The following is a 21,414-nucleotide window of genomic DNA, read 5'->3' as shown; positions in this document are numbered from 1 at the left end:
TTGAGAGATACAGTTGTTGCCAAAATTGATCAGTTTTGAAATTTACCTATTTTTTAACATGCTTAGTTATGGTTTTAATTAAATTTGTAAAAATTTATTTATCAGTTCAATTAGAATTCATTCCAGAACTGAGGTAGAAAAGTTAAAGTAGACCATCATTCAACGCAAAATTATATAATATGTGAAATTAGAATCTGTTCTGTTAACTGCAATAATAATGGGAATGTTTTTAAAAACTTCCCAGTTAAATATAATTCATATCAATTAAATGTATTATAAATCATATCAATTAAATATATTATAATTCATACAAGTTAAATGTATTTATTGTAAATCATATCAATTAAATGTATTATAAATTATTTCATTTATGGGAATGGTTTTAGCAAATTTTTTTAGAAAGTTTTCCAAATTATTCGAGAAATAGAATGAAAGTGAATTATTAGGAAGCACATTCATTGCTTTTTTATTGCTCAATTTGTTAATCAGCTACAATTAGCATTTGAGGAGAAAGATCATATGCTGTATTCAGTGATTCCACTAGGAGAACGGCCTGCATACCAGGTCGCATGGATGCTAAATGTCTTATTGGCATAACATAATGCTGTGACTGGAAAAAATGGAGATTCTGTTAGACTTTTTAACATCAAAACAGAACTGAGATATAGTAGGCACCATTTAATGTAATCACATTAGTTCATAACAGTTTTGATAAAATTAACTGTAGGTACTTATGTATTAAGACAACCAGCTTGGTACAGTTTTGTAATTTTTTACAGATGAAGAGGTACTTATCGAGTGGCAAGGTGATGGATTCAGCAATTTTTTTAGAAAGATTTCCAAATTATCGATATTTATTAGCAGACGGTATCAACATATGAAAAGTCATTATCAACAAATGAATAAAAAATACAAAATTTTAATTATTAAATTAGGGCTACATGATACATTAAAAAATAAAACACTTACATGCTCTACCAAATCTTTAAGGTTTTTTCCATTATTCTTCTCCCCGAGTACGCAGCGATCTGTTTTTGCCTTTAAAAAAACTATGTACTCGCATTTGTGCAAACCTCGGCAACACTAGCTATTTACCAAACGCATCTCTTAATTGTTGTTCCCTTTAGAGATTTTGTGGCAAAATTCAGTAGTCCTGCACACATTTTATCACAGTTTCATTCATTTCTGGCAAATCCCACAAGCATATTATTTTTAAATTAAGTTTAAGGCAAAAAAATATGATTTCTTCAGAAAAACCGTTAGAACTTTGAATACAACAAAGAAAATGCATACAAAAATGGCAGTGATGCTCAACTAACAAATTGTTATATAAACATGGTTGCTGGAGTGGTTATGTACATGGTTGGCAGTTTGCCACATTCTGAAGAATTTGGCTGTTTCTACTTAGGTGGTTGAAACAACAGATATGGATATTTGAACAAACACGTAATATTAAACAATTATAATATTAAACAATGAGAAAAAATGTCCTTCGAAGTAGCAATAGCATTTAACTAATTTAATCCAACTATAAACATATTAATAGGTACTTCTAAAGCATTTTAATTAGAGAAATGCATAAGTTTGTTGAAGAACTGTGTAATGTCTAATGTAAAAATCTATTTATGCACTGCTCGTAGCATTTCTGAAAATTATTTGACTAATGCTGCATCCCTAATCGTATTCAGAAAGCATCTCTCATTGGAATTTAACAGGCCAGCATAAAACTGCAAGTGAAAAAGCGACTTTAGTTTTTCATACATGTTTTTACAAAGATAAAGAAAAAATTCTGCAGAATTTTTTACTTTTTGCTTCTAAAGGAAAAAAAAATGTATCTGATCCCCCTCAAAATGAATAGAATTATTCAAAATGTGCTCTAAACTGAGGTTGCTTTTTTTTTTTTTTTTTTTTGCGTAGTTTTAAATTGCTGGCTGAAATTGAAACCAAGCTGTTTGGTGACTTACCCCTCACTTGGCAACATTTCTCTGTCACTTGTCAATTTTTATAATCTATTTTGATCTTAACATATTTGGATATATTAACCAACTTGTTGATCACAGTAAGCGGTGTATTTTCCATGTTTTTGCATTTTTCGAGAGACTTTAGAAAATTGTTAGCTATTTCCAAATCCTAACATTAACTGCAGTCACATTAAGTGGCATCTAGTGTTTTAACACAGAGAATAAAATATGCTGCCAGCATCTGTGCAATTTGGGAACGTGAAAACAACCTTTTTTTACAACAAAAGGAATTCCAATCTTCTATTTTCAAAAATAAAATAAAAAGGTAAAGTGACATTGCCACTCATTAAAAAAATTGCTAGGAAAAGAAATTTAGATGTGACATAGCATATCATTTGTACAGCTATGGAGCTTTGAACAAATACAGGAAGGATTAAGATGAGAAGTTTGTTCATTAGGAATTATGGATTCTGCTGGCCATTGCACTCTTGTTCTGGGCACCATTCACAGGGTTGCCACGCTACCTGGAAAACCGGAAAAAGTCAGGAAATTCTAAAATTGACCAAAAAATTCTGGGAAAAGTCAGGGAATTTAAGTATTTTAGTCAAAATCTGGAAAAGTCAGGGAATTTCATACAGCAATCCATACAATTTCATACAAAAAAAGCGAGTTTTGCGCTGACGTTGGAAGAGATAACTTTTTTGGCGAATTGCGTATAATGTGTGTGTCATTCGGGCAGCTGGCATAGAGCCAATTTTCGCAGCTCCTATTTGATTGTCTTTTAGAAAGACAAAGCAAGTTTCCCGCAACTTTTGATTTCCAGTAACCTCGAGAATCAAGAGAATTGCGTGTGCAGTGCACGAACTAAAGAAAGTACCTGTTCTCGTATAAAACAAAATGGGCTTAATCCTAGTATACGGTACCATGAAGGTTAAAATTAAAAAAATATGTATATTAAAGAAGGAAAACCTCTCTGCAACAGACGTGGCTTCGTTCCATCATAAAGGGAAACAGCTGTGGTGCATGTGCGATATATCTGTCGCCAAAGCTTGAAACCGGTGTCGAAGTTCAAAGGTCACATTATCAAGAGTTCATAAAATGAATATCGTTTAAAATTTCTTTAAACTCTAAAGGAAAAGAAAATATTTTTTGGCGCAAGTAAATTAATTCATGGATTAGTTATTTTGAGGGGGGGAAAAGTTTTTAAAATTATTGCGAAAAATCAAAGAAGAAACGTTTTTTCATAAAACGTTTCTTCTTTGATTTTTTGCAATAAATTAAAAACGGATTTTCATAGTTTTTTTTTTTTTTTTTTTTTTTTTTTTTCTGTCAAAGAACGTTTCTTCTTAACATGTGTTTCTTAATTTCCTGTACACATCGTGGAGAGGGAAATTCTGGCCTCCAGGTTCCGTCGCCAAATCCCTTGGCAAATTTTCCCTCCGCATTCTAGCAGCTTCTTTGGTTAGAATAATCTCCATATATGGTACAACGGGATTTGGCGACATGATGATGAGCAGTAAATGTTTCATTTTGGTCTTGGCGACAATTTTCAAAATCATGCCAAGGCCTTACCGTATACTAGAATTTTACCGCAAAATCTTTTTAAACCTGTTTTTTTTCTTTTTAATAAATATCTTGTCATTTTGCAGTAAAATTAAAAAATAGTAATGAGTCTAATCATGTAATATAACTATATTCGCTAAAATATTATTGATTATTCTCATTCAATTTTTAAGTAATTATCTTTATTTTTATGTTATTTGTATCATTTAATGTTGCTACTTCCCTCTAAATTTATTTATTATTAGTAAATAATATTTCGAAATTTCGGGAAATTTTCTCTGGCATAATCCTGAAATTAATTCTAGCAGTATGATGACATAAAATCACGAAATTTAATATCACATATTTTTTCCTTATGTATGCTGCGAAATAAATATAAAAATACCTCAATTTATTAAAAAAAATATCATTAAATAGATTTCTTTCTTTCGTTTAGCTACAGAATGTCTGCAAAAAAAGCCTTATTTTATTTCAGATTGGGCAGATTCTAATCTCAATAGTGGAGAAAACAACTCCTATTATAATTATATTTGTATTTTTAAGTGTCAAGGTGCCTTTTAAGAAGATACCTCACACAAATTAAATTTACCTAAAATCTAACCTAACTATTTAGCAGTGCATTGTCATTTATCAGGACCGGATTAGCCTCGTGTTGAACTGGTGATGATCATGAGTAATAATTAAATAAAACATACAATTTTTATCCAATGTATATATCTTAAATTTTAATTAGTTTCTTAAGTGGAAAAATAAACAAAACTATCAAACAAAGTATGCCAAGAATAATTAAGAAAAAATGTCCTCTGGGATTTACTGAATAATTAAGTGAATTTGCTACAAGTAATACCATAATTAATTTACCTCTTAGCACAGCCAAAGTACATTATGCGTATAGACTGGAATTTTCTTGAAATATACCTGGAAAAGTCAGGGAATTTCATTTTCCTGTTTGAGTGGCAACCCTGCATTCACATGGCAGTGACTGCACTTCATCATGTTTTTAAGTTGGGAGAAGCCACTTTTGTTGTTGTTCTGTTGAAAAAAATCAGTTGTTCAAGTGAATATTTTTAGTATTTTTCAAATTTAATGTGTATATTTAAAGTGTTGTAAAAGAGGAGGGCTGGATAGATGCTTTAAAACTAGCTAGGTTGCTGACATATAAATTTAGCTTTTTTTCCTTCCAAAATTCCATCAAAGTGGTTGCGTTAATACATAAGTACCATTTTTTTCTTCTCTTTACTTCTAGGCATCATAATTTTAATGCTGTTGTTTATATACACTGGTGTGCAAAAATTAAGGAGCAGATGGTTTTTTCAATATAACTTTGTACAAAAGCTTTCCAAATCAACACATTTAATACCGTAAGATCCCCAATACGTAAGGACATGAGTAATGTAAGCAACACTTACTAAAAGAGAAATCAGAGGGATAAAAAGAAGCTTTATTGAAAAAGTAGCATGGAGCACAATGCAACTGAAGGCCGAAACATCCCTGTGATGGGTGTCCAGCAAGAAACATCCGGTCTTTAATAGGGGATATGATCTCCCCTGACTGCTAGGCAGGTTTCACAGCGTCTGCCCATGCTGAGAATGAGGGTGTCAATGAGTTGTTGAGGCATTGCTGCCCATTCGTCTTGCAGCGCCAATCGAAGCTCCGGAATCGTTACTGGTGGTAAGGTACGAGCTGCCAAGCATCTGCCTAGAAAATCCCATACATGCTCGATGGGATTGAGATCCGGAGATCGTGCCGGCCAATTCATACGTTCAATATCCTCACTCTCTAAGAGCTGTTCGGCAGCTACTGTGCGATGACATGGTGCATTGTTGTCCATGAAAAGGAACTGCGGACCCATAGCGCCTCTAAAAAGACGCACATATGGAAGAAGAATCTCGTTACAATAACGGGTCCCGTTGACTGAACCTGCGTCGAAGATGTGAAGGTCTGTACGACTACCAAGCATGATGCCTCCCCAAACGAGAACACCGCCACCTTCATACCTGTCCCTTTCAATGATGTTCGAGGGATGATTGCGGCTTCCCCGCTTTCTCCAGATGAGTATGCAATAAGAATCGCTACTCAGACTGAATCTGCTCTCATCTGTAAAGAGTATTCGTCCCCATTCATTGTCTCTCCAATTCCGGTGTTCCCGGCACCACAGAGAACGCCTTCTCCGATGGGCAGGCGTTAGAGGTACACATCGTGCAAACAGACCACCACCGTGCAGTCTTCAGGCCATGGTAAAATGCGATATCGGTCGTCCAGTCGCCTGTGTCGTGTGTCTAGCGATTTCTCCCGCTGTCTGCCGCCTGTTTCTTCTGGCCTGTAAGGCAATATACCGGTCATCAGCGGGTGTGGTTCCTCGTGGACGACCACTACTAAACCCCCGGATAGCTGTTCCTGTAGTTTGAAATTGTCTCCAAAGTCGTGAAACGATGCTGTGAGCAATTCCAAACTCTGCAGCCACACTTGTCACACTGGGGCCTTCTTCCAACTTCCCAATGATTCGACCTCAGGTAAAAGCATCCAGATGTTGTCTAACAGATTGATTATTCGCCATTTCTCGCTGAGGCAGCAACTCGGTGTGATTTTAACTGCTATACAGCGTGCAATCTGTTTGTCAGAAATACTGATCTTACACCGACAACATGCTTTATAGTACTCAGACACTCCCCCATTACGTCTACCTGCATATCTGTGCATGTGCTACCATACATCGCCTTACTTAATCTCCTGATTGGTCTTTCTGTCCGCTCTGCCTCTTCGTTCAGCTGATATGCTAATTTTTCGACTTCGTCCTTAATTTTTGCACACCAGTGTATATTTCTAGCTTTATTGCTTTTGATCATTATGTGCTCCTACAGAAGCACACACACTAACTTGGAACAGCTGCCACATTGTGATATTCATGTCATGCCATTTTGATTTTGAATGGATAGGCCTTCTGATTGCTAGTAGTTTGATCCTGACAAAAGATCTGGTGGCATAGTTTTATCTACATGTTGGGCCAGTTTCATTTAAGATCTCTTTTTTTTTTTCAAAAAACACTCATTTAGGAGATAGGCTTAATCAATTAATTGCCCAGATTTCACTGGGCTGAAGCACATTTTTTTTAAATGGTTTTAACCTTGAATGGAGAAAAATTTTACCCTTCTGCACATTAATTTTTTTAATGTGATATACTAAAAATATTTAAGCGTTTGATTGTTATACGGAATATAAGTGTTGATTAAATTAAATTTGGAAATGCTCTCCTTTGATTTTAGTTTCATGATACAGAAGTATACTATTGTATTTTGAGTTGGCAAACATATACTGTTTGATCAAAAAATTAATTTTTTAAATGGGATAGGAATTTAAGTGTTTTTATGGTTACTATTATTTTTACATTAATATATGCATGTGCAATAAACTGTGTAGAATTACTTGTCAGTGTTTTCATTAATAATGAGTATCTTTTCTTTCTTTCCTAGTTGTTACACTGCTCAAAGAATGGGTGGCAGTTCATTTGCGGAATTATTTTCATTGTCCACTGAGGAGTCTAAGCAGATTATAAAGATCATAGTTGTTGAATCCGAACAAATCAAGTTGATGAATTTATTAGCTGAAGTGAAAATTTTTAAGTAAGTCTTGTTTTTAGTTTAATTATTGTCTGTGTATTGATGTTTGTAATCATTATTAATTTTTTTCTTGTTTAATTTTGCATTATTTGAGTTTGCTGTTGTTGAAATTAAAATTAACATTTTTTGTTGTTGTTGAATGTAAAGTGTATTGTGTTTTCTTTCAGATTTCTGCTTTTTATGAAGTTTTAATTGTTCGCAATAATTTGTTTGAGAATCTGAATTCTTAATTTAAGCACACTGTACTATATAATGTGCTTTTAGCATCTCATGTTTTTCATCCAAAATCCTTTCTTTTGGTTTTAGGTGTTTAAATATGCTTAGAAATGAAGGCCCAAACCACTGCATGAATTTTTGTGAACTTAAAAGGTACTTAACTGGTTTTTATTTCCTTTTAATGAGTGTTATGTACAATAAAAATACATACATGACTGTCAGTCTATTGAATTTTGTTAATATTTTACATTTTCTTTGCTAGTAAATATAAAAAATGTCACTGATACAAGGTGGGGATATTTCATGCAACTTTTGGTGGTATGAGAGCCTATCTGCATATTCAGCTTACACTTTAACATGCATTACAGTCTCATAAATATTAAAATGTCATTACATAATCATTTTGAATTAATTGTAATTTCTGAATATACTATATATATGTGTGTGTGTGTGTGTGTGTGTGTAATGAGAAATTAAAATTTTATATATAGTGAGAGCTATATATATAACAAATTATAAAAGTAATAAAAATTAGGACTTAAAATAGTAAAATCAAGTACTTAAACAGCTTAAATTGAAAATTTAACGAAATAAAAAAAAATTATACATAAAAGATTATACTATCCTGGAAAGTTAAAAAAAAAAAAAAAAAAAAAAAAAACCCTATTGTAATGGAAAATATTGATTAAGAAAACAATTAGCAATAATATTAATTAAAACAAGGTATTATTGGAATATTTCTTTAAAATAAGGAATAAAAGTAAAAAAAAAAACTTTTAATGACGATCTGGCAGATTCTTTGAGTTGGATGGATTGGATTATTCAATTATGGCAATGCACATGAGGGCTATCTGCGGACTTTCTAAGGGAAACTGGCTCGTATACACATTACACATGGGGAAAGCCACGAAAACGCCCATGCAGCCAGCCCCTTTCGCTGGATTCGAGCCTCTATTCTTTTGAGTTGATTCTAGCAGTTTGTGATTCAGTGCTGTTGCGCACTATCTAGAAAGGTGAGAGTAGCTGTGATTTCTTCAAGATTAATAAATAGTGTAAGATATTTGGTTCAGTATTTAATTTTAATGTGTAAAAGATCTTTTAGATTCACAACTGATCCTTGGGAACCAGGTTTATGAAATTTTTTTTTAATCTTTTCAATGACACCAAGCTTCTCTGAAGAATGTGTTGTCTTAACTAATAGTCAGTTTTTGAATTTTTTATTTGCACAAAATTTCAAATTTATTAAAGTCCGAAAGTCATTCCTGAAATCTTTATGTACAGAAAGGTTAGTTCCCCAATGTGTTATATTTGCTTTCTGTGAAAGAGCTGTATTTAAATAGCATATATTTTCTAAATTTTTACGGTTACGTATTAGATTATGTGTTTTCGGACTCTCCCTGTACTGATATAGTAATTAGACCAGGGATTCCCAACGTTTTTCTTGCATCTAAAAAAATAGTTTTCTTCATCGACCTCTAAATATTTTGCTCTGTAATACATAATCATTCTACAAATAACTGTGCGTGCAAATAATTGTGCTTTAAGGTAACAGACTAAACATATGAACTACAGTTATGAAAAAATGGTTTATTACATTGATGTTTTATTATCTTTTATATTCTTATTATATTTAATAAAACAAGATTTCGGACTCAAAATCACTGATTCTAATTGCTGAAAACTTCAATTTAATTAATATGATGGCTGCATTTAATGTATTTATTCAGTTTTTTAAATATTTGGCATAACATTCTTTAACTCAATTCAATTCTTAAATCACCTCACTCAGAAATATTCGACCTGTTTATCGTTTTTCATAGTAAGTCATTTAATTGAATAAGCAGGATTTGTACGGTCCTTAAAAGTACATAAAAATTCCTGGGTTTTTTTTTTTTTTTTTTTTGAAGAAATAATTTTTGATCTATAAAAGGGCAAAACGTCTTTCATTTCACTCATCTCACATTTCTGTTTGTTTTTTATGATTGTCATTGAGTGTGCATTAATATTTTGGAGGACTATTTCTTGATTAATTAATAAATACATATTTAATTGGGTAATTGTTTGAATTATTTTCTGCTTCTTAATAGAACATGGGGCTCTATGTCGAGTGAAATATTAATGTTTCGAAATTATTTTTTTTGAGAATGTTCATAAAATATTACATCAAAAATGTAATTTCCAATTTTGAAATATGATTTCTTTTATTATGCAGTTTTAAATTTGTCAATTTATCAGTATTTTGGCGATTTCAAGATCAAATTTGTATACAGAATTTTCGGATCTGGATATTTGTGAATTTTTACACGATTTTTTTACAAGCATAATTCTTTTAGATGCAAGAAAAACATTTTTACAAGCATAATAAGTGGGAAAATACTGTTAAAATAAGGATAATGTACTAAAATTGTAATTAAGAAATAGCAATAAAATAAAACACTTTCATTTTCCCATGTCATATCTTAAAATGAGATTATGTTACATTTTGATGACATCTGAAATGTAAATATCGTAATAAATGCCATGAAACACAGTTTCTGGTGCACTTCTTAGCAAAAGCCAAAAAGTTACTTTTAAATTAATTTCATTTCTCTCCTTTTATATTTTTTATTAGAGTTTTTTCCTATGTTAATTGTTTCAGAATCTTTAATCATTTTACACTTTTCTTTTCTCAGTTGTTTTTCAAAAATCTTCTGGTTTTTTTTTTTTTTTTTTTTTTTTGTGTTACATTGTTAGCAATAATTTTTTGGGCTTTACACCATTAGCAATGATTTTTTTGGGCTTGCTCTTGGGAAGGCTTGCAAGGATTTGAAAGCAAGATTTATAGACCTAAGATCTAGAAAAATGTGACTAAATAAAAGATGTTTTCATGGTTAACGTGTAATGAATGTTTGTTACAATAAATTTGTGACAAGTTTCTTATTTTATAGAAAAGTTTTGGAAGAACAGTGAAAACAAAGTTATTTGAATTTTCTGCTTTTGTTTTTAGAAGTCTTTATCTTAAGATGTTCACCTCTTTATTTTCTAATCTTTTTACTAGATGTAAGCATGAAAAATTGCAAAAGTAGTTCTACTCTTTTCACATGGAAAGGCATCTGTAAAAAGGAATTTTTCTGTTAAATGAAATTGAAAATTCAGGATTTTAAAGATTCATCTTATATAGGGATTGGACTAATATGCCCAAATATGGAAACTCAGAAATAAAAACATATTGCTATGACTAATACAGTGTAGGAAAACTGTTGGCATTCGAAACAGCTTGCAGTCTTCTCGGAATGAATAAATAGAGATCTTGTATGCTTTGCAAGGGAATCTTTTACCATTCTTCTTCCTGTTAAACATTGCAAGTTCAGTTAATGATGGTGGTAGTGGATAGCGCTTATGCAGATTTCTCTCCTAAGTAACATGCAAAGGCTCAATAATATTGACAGGGTTGCCACACTACCTGGAAAAAGTCTGGAAATTCGAAAATTGACCAAAAATTTCAGGGAATTTCATAGGGTTATCCCCCCCAAAGAAAGCGAGTTTTGCGCAATGTTGGAAGCGGTCATTTTCTTGGCAAATTTTGTATCGCGTGAGCATCATTCGGGCCAGCTGGCATAGAGCCAATTTTCGCTACTCTGAATAGATTGTCTTTAAAAAGACAATCTATTTGGAGCTGAGTAAGTTTCCAGCATCTTTGCTTTCCAGTAACCTCAAGAATCAAGAGATTTCATTTAACTTCAGCATGATGCACTCACAACTGCACAGAATACTGTCTCAATAACGAATGACATTTGCAAGTATTGAAGATGTTCTACAGTACGGCAAACAGCTTTTGTGGAAAGAAACATTTCAGTTGAAACATGCATTTTACAAGGTGTTTCCATACTTTGGCCTCATTGCATGGTATACAGGGTATTTTGCCACTCTATGAATCCCAAATCTTGCTGCTCAATATCTACCATAAATTCTAAACATTTCGCCAGCTTGAAGTTTTGTTGTCCATTGCTTCACAAAGATCTAAAATTCTGCTGCATTGACTCTTGGCACGGGCCCTGACCTTGTATCATTTCATATTTATTGTCAGTGCTCATAGTACTAGAGAATTTAGCATCTTTTGTCATTCTAAATACATGCTTAGATTCTTCAATTAAGTTTGAAATTCTAAAATCTAGGGAAAATTTAGAGTGAAAGATAAAGAACATTATTCTTCAAATGAAAGCATTGTTTTATTTAGTGAAACCAAAAAAATTGTTAATGAGAAGAAAACTGATGCAAATTAACTAACATCATGAAAATTTTCAAGCATAAATATGTTGTTGTGTGCTGTTGCTATGAAACATGCATGTTTGGTAGGTTTTTTTCATATAACTTTTTCCTAATATTATTTCAAAACCATAATTTGCATGCATAATTTATCTGTATTTTAAACTGTTAAATGTTCTCAGATTATGGTTTGAATAGTGCTTTTTAACATATTTTTTAGACATAAAAAATAATAGTAACTATGTATATGTATAATGGTTCAGGGTATTCAACTACGTATATAAGTATTTGTAACTAATTGCTTACCCATAGAATTTATCTATATGTGTTTGGTGAGTTATTGTCTTTCCTTAATCCTTATCGTGATCGTAACATGCATGACAAAAATGTAAAAATTAGATATTACTTTATTCCGTACAGCTAATGTTACATAAAAACAATATAACACAACTTACTAGCACCTCTGGTGCTTCAGTGGCTTATTGGAACTTTATATTAAATATTGTATATTAACTGGATTATAAATCTACACAAAGCTATGATGGTAATTGAGTCAGACATACAAAGCACATTTACAGTTTGCCAATGTCAGGCATTCATGTCTGTTCTGATCAGCATCTCTTGCTCGCTCTCTTAGCAAACAACAGCAATGGCACAGAGCCATGGTTCTGTTACAAATCATGCTAGATATGCTTTGACTTCTCATTTGTAATCTGTGCCACTTCACGTAAAATTTCCGTAAATAACACATCGTTCAATAAGTCCCAAAACTAACTAAGAAAACAACATCCATTTCACAAAATTCATGTTTATTCATCAACATAATCACCATCAAGAGCTATGCAATCATTCCAACGCTTTTCTAATTTTTCTATACTGTGCTTGTGAAACGATTTGTTCTTGTCTGCAAAATAAGCTTCAGTGGCAGTGATGACTACCTCATTCAAGCCAAATCTTTTTCCCTGAAGCATCTTTTTCAGATCAGCAAACAGCCAGTAGTCTCTATGGGTCTGGGAAGAATGGTAGATGGGGAAACAGAGTGAAGCCCAACTTGTTCAATGTAACCAGTGTTTGCATTGACTTATGGATTGTCTTATGGGTCTTGATGGAAGATGATTTTTCTTCTTCATGTGCGGTCGTTTTTTTGCGATTTCGATCTTCAGGTGCACCAGTAACTCACTGTAATAGGCGTTATTGATAGATTTTTCCTTTTCAAGGTAGTCAATGTAAATTATACCTCACGCATCCCAAAACACTGATGCCATGACTTTGCCAGCTGACTGTTGCATTTTTGGATGCTTCGGACGGCTTTCACCGGCTGAACGCCACTCAGCTGATTGCCGCTTCAACTTTGGAGTGAAATAATGGATCCACATTTCGTCTATTGTCACACACCGATGCAAGAAATCCTGTTTATTTCGAGTAAACAGTGACAAACATCTCTGTGAATCGTCGACTCGTTGTGTTTGTTCCATTGTGAGCACATGTGGCACCCATTTGGAAAACACGTTTTTCATGTAAAAATCGCGCACACACTTCCAGTTGATATGTTTACCATCTCGGCAATCTCACAGACTTTCTTTTTGCAGTCATTCATCACAATTTTCAACACTTGTTTCACATTTTCCAGAGTGACTGCTTCATTTGTCCTACCCGAGTGCGCCACATCATTTGTATCCATGCGACCACGCTTGAAATCAGCATACCAACAACAAATGGTTGTTTTCGATGGAGCACAGTCTGTATAACATTTTTCAAGCCATTGCTGAGCGTGGATGGTATTTTTGCCCATTAAATAGAAATGTTTGATCAACATTCGAAATTTGTTTTTCTCCATTTTGTCCACAAATGCACAAGTAGTGTCATGATGACCACAGTAGCTTTGCTGTTTTCGGTATGAATGCCATGAAAATCAGACACATGTCATTTGAAGGTTAGTTTTTTCGAGCAACGAAGTCAGGTTGATATTACCTATGCCATCTGTCGGTTAGTCCCGGGACTTATTGAATGATGTGTTATATAGGGTGAGCGAGTACGTGATGAAATGAGGCATAAAAAGAGAATCACCGTGAAGCTAATTGTTAATAAAATTGTTCACTAGTCTTCTTTAAAATATATGGGACTATTTTAAGTGTAAAATATACATAATATAAATTTTTGAGGAATTTTGTAATTTAATGCTAATTATCTGGTACATTTTGCAAACTAGATTTTATTCTCGAATTTTTTTATAGTAGTGTTAAGTATTGAATTTCCGTGCTCTTCAAGTTTGCTCCTCCAAACTAGCCCTTGATGAAGAACTAAATTATTTAAAAGCAATAGCTATTGACAGGGGCTTTTCACCCAACATTATTAATCAAGCAATTAAAAAATTCTCATCTCAACACACTAAAAGCCACACTCTTATTTTAGGAGATTATAAAAATTCTGTTGTCATTCCCTTCTTTCCATCAATTAGCTATAAAATTGCACATATTTTGCAGAAATTTAACTTTTGGGTTGTTTATTCTCCCATCAATAAAATTCCAACTTCTATACTCAAGGACCCCATTCCGGATATGAATTCCTGGGGTATTTATAGGATTCCTTGCCAGTGTGGTTTAATTTACATTGGCCAAACTAAGAGAGCCTTAAAATTTCGGGTCAAAGAACATGAGGCATATGTTAGAAAAAAGGAAACACAGAAGTCTTCTGTTGCTCAACATTGTTGGTCCGAAAATCACACTTTCAATTTTTCTGCTGCCAAAATTATTCAAAAAACATCTTCCATTGGAGAACTGGATTTTCTAGAGGCATTTCACATTCATAAAAATCTTTCTGTTCTAGTTAACGATCCTAATTCCAATCCAAATTTGCCTTCGGCTTTTAGAGAAATTATGTTTTAGTTCTGGTTTCGCCAACAGATGGCGCCACTTGCTTATTCTTGTCCAGGCTTTCTTATCTTATCTAATCATTATTTCCTATCTTGTTCATTTGCGGTTTTGCAGCTGAAGATGATGGTTCGGTAAAACCATCGAAACTAGTCCTGTGAAAATTTTGTAGGTATAACGCTGATTTTTGTTGTTTGACTTCTGAATTGGTATTGAATATGGTTAGCAATAATGCATCCTATTTACAGATTTATTTTAGTCTTAGAATGGCATTACAAAGGGAGGTTTGGGTATAGATAGATAATTGCTTTAGTTTATTCGATTGCCTTTGCTGAGGTCCTTAATTTTTTTCATTAATGGACCTTAAAAGTACTTAATTTATTGTGCAAAAATGTGTACAAACCATCATAAAGCTTTCTTCCACGTCGTAAGAAGAGGGAAAAGTCAATAATAGTATTCTAGTAATAACTTTAATTTTGGGATATTTCTGTCAGATGACTTGGATTTCCAAAAGTAGCTGGTTTTGAATAAGACTTGACCTATTTGTATGATAAAGCTTTATATCAATAAATAATTATTAATTATCAATTTTATTAACAATTTTTTTAATCAATAGGATCCTGAATATGAGATCAATTGCCTGTGTATACTCAGCCGTTACCCCCTTTTGATCCTTGATCATCATAGACCCTATTTAAAATTTCATTAACCCTAATTAGTCCATACTGACCCCATTAGGAGCCCCTGCCTTAAACCAGAAATTAATAGAAATAGATAGTAGATAGATAGAAAATAATAAAGCATTTTAAGCAGTTTAATATATGTACCTAGTGTCGACAAATTTCAGACTGGAAGCAGTCAGGAAGTTCTGAGAGTAAAATAACAACTTCAAATTTTATGATGCTTTCTAATTTTTTTCTCCAAACTTCTTTATTACTCTACTGCTCCTCCATAAAAAATATTCAGCAGAGATTTTTAAATACATTATTGAAATGTAAATGTAATAGTAATTCATTTGTCATTTTTTTTTCCTGCAGAATGTAATAGTTATCTATTTCAGAGTTATGATGGTAAGAGGAGAATTTCCATCACTTTTAAAAGAAGCCTGGGTAGATGATACATCAGACTCATATGCATTTGATCCACGTAAGATTGCATTTCTTAATACGGTGTCATTATGTGTATATTTAATTAATAATAATTATAATAATAGTAATGAAGAATCTTAATGATCTTTTGACTGTGCTAAAAATAAATGTGTAATATCTCCATAGTTCAAGAAAGTGTTTTAAAGTTACAGGGCAAGAAATCCTCCTAAGTCAAATTAATGAAAATTTTTCTAAGAGTAAAATTGCATAGCTGTAAAACTTTTGCCTTATTTATAAAGAAAGATTGTTTATAAAAATACCACACAGACTAGAAAAACAAATATCCATAACATGGTAAAAAGGAAATTTTATTCATTGGAGAGTGCATTTCATAATTGCATAGAGTGTGCAAAATATAAAATGCCAGTTTCACCCTTAAAATTTGTTTTCCATACCTCTGGCTACTCTTGTTTGCCAAGCTGTCATAATTCCACATCTGCCAGCACTTTTCGGTTTTTATCACATTTCACAGTAGATCATCAAATCTCCCAGTTTTTAATTTTTAGCCTTTATTAAAGAAAATATTGCTTAGTAATAAGTGAAATTTATTGCATTAATGAAACTTAAATTGTGCAAATTCCATTTTCCTACTCCTATTGGTTTTATCAGTAAATATAAGCACAAAATGAAATTAGCCAAAAAAACTTTAAATTCAGAATAGTTAATTAAATATTTATGTTTTCATTTTAGAATCATATTATAAATAGTTCAATAACCTGAAATATGTATTATAAAGGGAATTCATCAGTTTGAATTTCATTTGAAATGCAATCACCTCACTGCCCCCAAATGGCTTTTCTTATTTGAAAGCCATTCAGTCATAATTATATGACAGGTGATGGATTTTCACCACCGAAAAAATACCTTCTTGTAGATACATTATCTAGTTGAGAAATAATTACTTCAGTGCCTTGTTGATCAGGATCATGTTGACAGGTAAGAGTTAGTCTATGAAGACAGGGTATAAAGATTTCATATACAGAACAAGTTTCAAGAATTCAGTGCTTGGCCTTAATTTCTTGTTTAACCCCTTAACTGCCATGGGCATATATATATATATATCTTGCTCAGCTGATGTATTAACTGCCCCAGCCATATATATACGCCCTTCCAAAATACTATCATTTGCTTTGCACTGCTACCCGTAAAATTATTCGCAAAGCTTTGGAATGCAACACCACAATGACCTTGACAAAGTATGCGAAGGAGGATATTATTTCAGAGAAGTGTGATGAGAAATTGGAGAGAGGGATGTGTCTAAAGCAGTGAAAGTAATAACTACGTGGTATTGGCTGGTGTTGTTTGAGTATAACGTAATTTTTTTATTCTGTGTCCTCCGTTTTCTTTTACTTTTTGTAGTAGGTTCGAGGAATAAAGAAAGATATAACGGATGTTTCAAACCCATTTACGTTTTTTGAATTATTTTTTGATGAACTGCTCGTGCTTCATATTGTTACTGAAACTAGCCGTTTTGTAGATGAGTATATGAACCAACACCTTGCAAACGAAAAGTCAAAAACAAAATCGTGGCATTCAACCAGTTCAGAAGAATATATGTTGTTTTAAGGCATACTGATTTCACAAGGTATAACACTGAAACCTGATACAGTCAAAAGTCGTTAATCCGGACTCGTCGGGACTTCGGCGATTCCGGATTATCGATTTTTCCGGATTATAGATCATCAGTTTAAATATCGTAAGATGGCATGCAGAAATTCTAAAATTAAAAATATGAAACCGTAATTTATGAAATAAAGAACAATTGTGATCTAAAGGGTATCAAAATTTACAAAAAAAAAAAAAAAAGCTTAATATTTATTTGTTTACTTTATTAAACATTTCTTTTAATGTAAGTTGTTTAAGTTGCTTCGTTTTATGTGATAATACTTTCTCTTTAATTCTATAAACAGACATAATTTCTTGTTCAGTTACAAAGTTTCCCTGTTCAAGTCCCGTTAATTGCTGTGCCGAGAATACCAACTAACTTGTCAATCAAAATTTTTTCGTTTTCACTAACCTCTCTGTCACATTCTTCATGCCTTTATCCATTTTTTGTAGCAATTCCACTTTTTGTTTGTTGGACATCGAACCATACTTTCGTTTTGTAGATCCTTTGGAAGTTCCAGCATCGGAAATTCTATTTGACATAATCGAAAGTTCAAGTTTACTTTTATAAAATTGCTCTTACAGTCTGCAAAAAATAATAAGTGGGATCCAATTCGAAGATTAAGGAACAATGCAATCATTAACATTAACTGAAATAGATAATTAGATAATTTTAGCTTACACTGTCTGTTATACATTAAACGCGCAGGCGAAAACGTATTCTGCACTTGCGCACACGCATATGCGCAGTAGTCAAGGTCTTACGCGCACGCGTAAAACGGCTGTGCGCATGTGCCAACGCGCCGCATGTGCAGAAAGTTTTTAGCTTTGAGGTCCGAATTAACGACTTTTGACTGTATTACACTTATGAAGACAGGGTATAAAGATTTCATATACAGAACAAGTTTCAAGAATTCAGTGCTTGGCCTTAATTTCTTGTTTAACCCCTTAACTGCCGTAGGCGTATATATATATATATATATACACACCTTGCTCAGCTGATTTACTGGTCTAAAAATAAATTGATCGAAACTCCATTTTAGGGATCTTTTTTATTATAAAAACATCATTTTATTGTACTTGCATCTTTTTATTATACTTTTACTCTAAACATTAAATTTTGTGTTTTAATTTTTTTCTTTTATTCTTTATTTTGTTAATGTAAACGGTTTTTAGAAAGTAAAACTTGCACTTATTTTTCCCCTAATACATCGCATAACTACGCGCACCTGTGTGAAAACCGTGTCACTGGGAAATGAATATTTTGTGTTTTTTGTGTCAGTTAAGAGATTAAGAAAATGCAATCTTGATTGGCATAATCCTGACCCATATCGGTGACACTTGAAAATATGAGCTATCCATACAGGGTTCCAAAGTGCCTATTTTAGATTTGTTGAAGACACCTCATTAATCGTAGTTGATGGATATATGTAATGCTATAAATTTTGCATATGTGTAAATAATTTTAGTGAAATTACATATAAATTGTAGTATCCCTTGGATATGTAGTATGAAAAGTGTCAGTATGAAGCATCACTTGAAAATAATGGTACAGTGGTAAGTTCATTTACATTGAGGTTAATGGTTATATCGCTAATTGATTTGGCAAGATAGTGCCAAGCTGGCAATGGGTTTGGTGTCTAATTTTTGTTACCTAGCTTTGCTCACCCTGTCTAATTGTAACTGTATTAAACCCTATGTAACTGTAAATGTGTACACTTTCTAGCAGTTTCGAGAAATTGAATGTGCTGGAAATTTCTCAGCAGTATGGATGAAAACTATGAAACTGCTGCCAAAGAGAACAACGGTTTTTAGTTTTAACTCAGTTTTGAGAGTTAAGCATATTGAGAGATCACGGTACAAACTCTCGCTTTTTGATGCACTGGCTTGTTTTCAGCGTTCTTTAGTAGTTTGAAGTGGTAACTACTGATTCTGCTCTGTCATACTGAGAACAGCTGTATGAATATGTTTATGTGAAAAATTTCAGAACTGGGAAGTGTTTTTGAAAAATAAGTGTCATCAAGTTTTCTTCAGTTTTCGGTGTATTCTATCCATTACAAACCCTTATGCATGTAATAGTATACATATATATGTATTAAAAAAATAGATGCGTTAGAAAAAACTTTTTATATTTGTAATCAGTCTTTAGAGTGTTCTTTTTAATTTGTAGCTATTTCTGCTTTGTGTCCAAAAATAATAAATCTTGATATACTTCATTCACAAATTAACCTCTGTCATGTTATCTTTATGCAGTGCTGTTGATGTATGTACAGTGAATGCCTTGGTTCACAATTTTAATTCATTCCTGAACTCTGTTCATAGACAGGAACTATTTTCCCCATAGGATTAAGCTACTCTGGACTACAAATGATTAAAAATTGATTAATCTGGTCTACAGATATTTAAAATTTACAGTAGTGTATTTACAAATTCAAAGCAGGAAACCAATGGAAATTATTAAATCTTAAGGTTTTAGAACAATAAACACAATATTAGACAAGTAGACAAAATGTAGCTTAATTTTACTGCACTCATTCAAAGAGAGTCAGGAGCATAAGAGTAAGGTGGTGAGAAAGAAAAAAGGAAAAGATGTTAATATTTATATGCAAAGTGTGTTTTGATAAAATTGTCAAATAACTCTCTAATATCTAATCTTTCCTTTGTCTTTTACTACCACTTTACTCAGACTAACTAGGCCTCCATTTCACTCAAAGCTCGTCCATTGTGATTTGTTATCTGTATTTTAAAATGTTTCTAAAGTGAGATATAGTGTTGTCATTGAAAAAGCTCAAAGCTGCCATCAGGGTAACATTACATGAAATTGTGCCTTACCTTGTTACAAATTTTATAGATCAGAGAACTAAGTTCATATTTTCCTTCCTCTTAAGATACTTCATCCACAGTTGCATTCTGTTGCTGTTTCTGAAGTTTTCCAGTTTTTTCTTATTGAGCTCATTTTTATAATAACCCCTACTCATCTTCATTGTTACTATCCAGACCTATGATTTTCCTAAGCGGCATAACAGCATAGATAACAAAAAGGTCCTGTGTCAGTTCTCTTAAAATTGTTTACTTTCATAATTGCTGCTGACCACACTTTTCTCCAGGCCATATTTGTGGACCTGTAAGTCATTTACTGTCAGGCTATATTAATGAAAGTTAACAACAAAAAAAAAATTGAATTATTTCTAGTAGTCCTTGAGTGATAATTTTGTGTCAGGGTTTTTTGCAAAACACCTTAAAAATCATTTGTTGCCAATTTGAATGTGTACATCTTAAGACACTGTCACCTGAGATATTTTTAGCTTGGATTGTTAAGTTTCAAGATGTTTTCATAACTTATTTTATCCATCAGTGATGAAATGCTTAATCAGACTGGAGTCTTTGAAGTAACCTTATTTTTTCCTTGTTTATGGGTGGTGCTGTCCTCAAGCCAGATATTTTTCTGCATATGTATTTCTAATTTTGTTGTGTTTTTGTGGCAACAGATGTAAAACAAGACAAGACAGGAATTCAGTATTAAATGAAAATGTCCACATGTAAAATATTCTGCTAATGCATATAAAAATCTAAATCTTATTTATATTTTGTTCCTTTGTTAAAATCTATAATTGAGTCTATATTCAAGGTAAGCCTTTTAATAATTATTAGTTATCTAACTTGCCTGCAAGCACAGATAATTTTTCTTCATGAGAACCATTCATGATCTGAGGTTCCAGTGTACTTCAATGACAGCAAATTTAAAACACCAGTAAAATAAACTTTATTGTTTCTATACTTGCATCTGTCCACTTAACATATATTCTTCTCTATATCATCTGTATTAATGCAATAAGTGATGAGTGGAATATACTCTTGAAATTATTGAACAAAATGTGCAATATCCTTGTCCCATGTCACTTGCAGTGCTTCTTTTTACTTATTATTCAGCAGCTTTGTCTATTTGTATTACTTCATTAATATTTTAGTACAATACATGGGCTTCCAAAAGTTAAACCTGCAATGCAAATTAACAGTATTCAAAAGCGTAGTTGAATTTGAGTGACTGAAAACTGCTCTGAATGCAGACGGTAGTGTGCAAATATTGTATATTACATCGAATAATAATCCATTGTCCAAATATATGCTAACTAGGCAATCACTGAAGACACTGACAAATCAGAAGACATCCTTGAAGAGTTTGGAGGAG

At 32.5% G+C, this 21,414-nt stretch overlaps 1 protein-coding gene across 4 annotated transcripts in view; it reads left to right on the top strand.

Moving 5' to 3' along the window:
• Positions 1–21,414, top strand: part of LOC118195859 (uncharacterized) — a 198,175-nt gene that overhangs the window by 106,374 nt on the left and 70,387 nt on the right. For all 4 annotated transcript variants that reach the window (XM_085809724.1, XM_085809725.1, XM_085809727.1 and 1 more), the window contains exons 5-7: positions 6,995–7,144; positions 7,448–7,510; positions 15,533–15,618. In XM_085809724.1, coding sequence (XP_085665850.1) covers positions 6,995–7,144; positions 7,448–7,510; positions 15,533–15,618 — 299 coding nt within the window. The remainder of the gene's footprint in view (positions 1–6,994; positions 7,145–7,447; positions 7,511–15,532; positions 15,619–21,414) is intronic.

This window comes from Stegodyphus dumicola, chromosome X2 (genome assembly GCF_044657685.1).
Source record: "Stegodyphus dumicola isolate Sdum_Otavi_A_Nest chromosome X2, ASM4465768v1".
NCBI lineage: Eukaryota > Metazoa > Arthropoda > Arachnida > Araneae > Eresidae > Stegodyphus > Stegodyphus dumicola.
The sequence above is the reverse complement of the archived record's forward strand: the minus strand, read 5'-3'. Positions and strand labels throughout refer to the sequence as shown.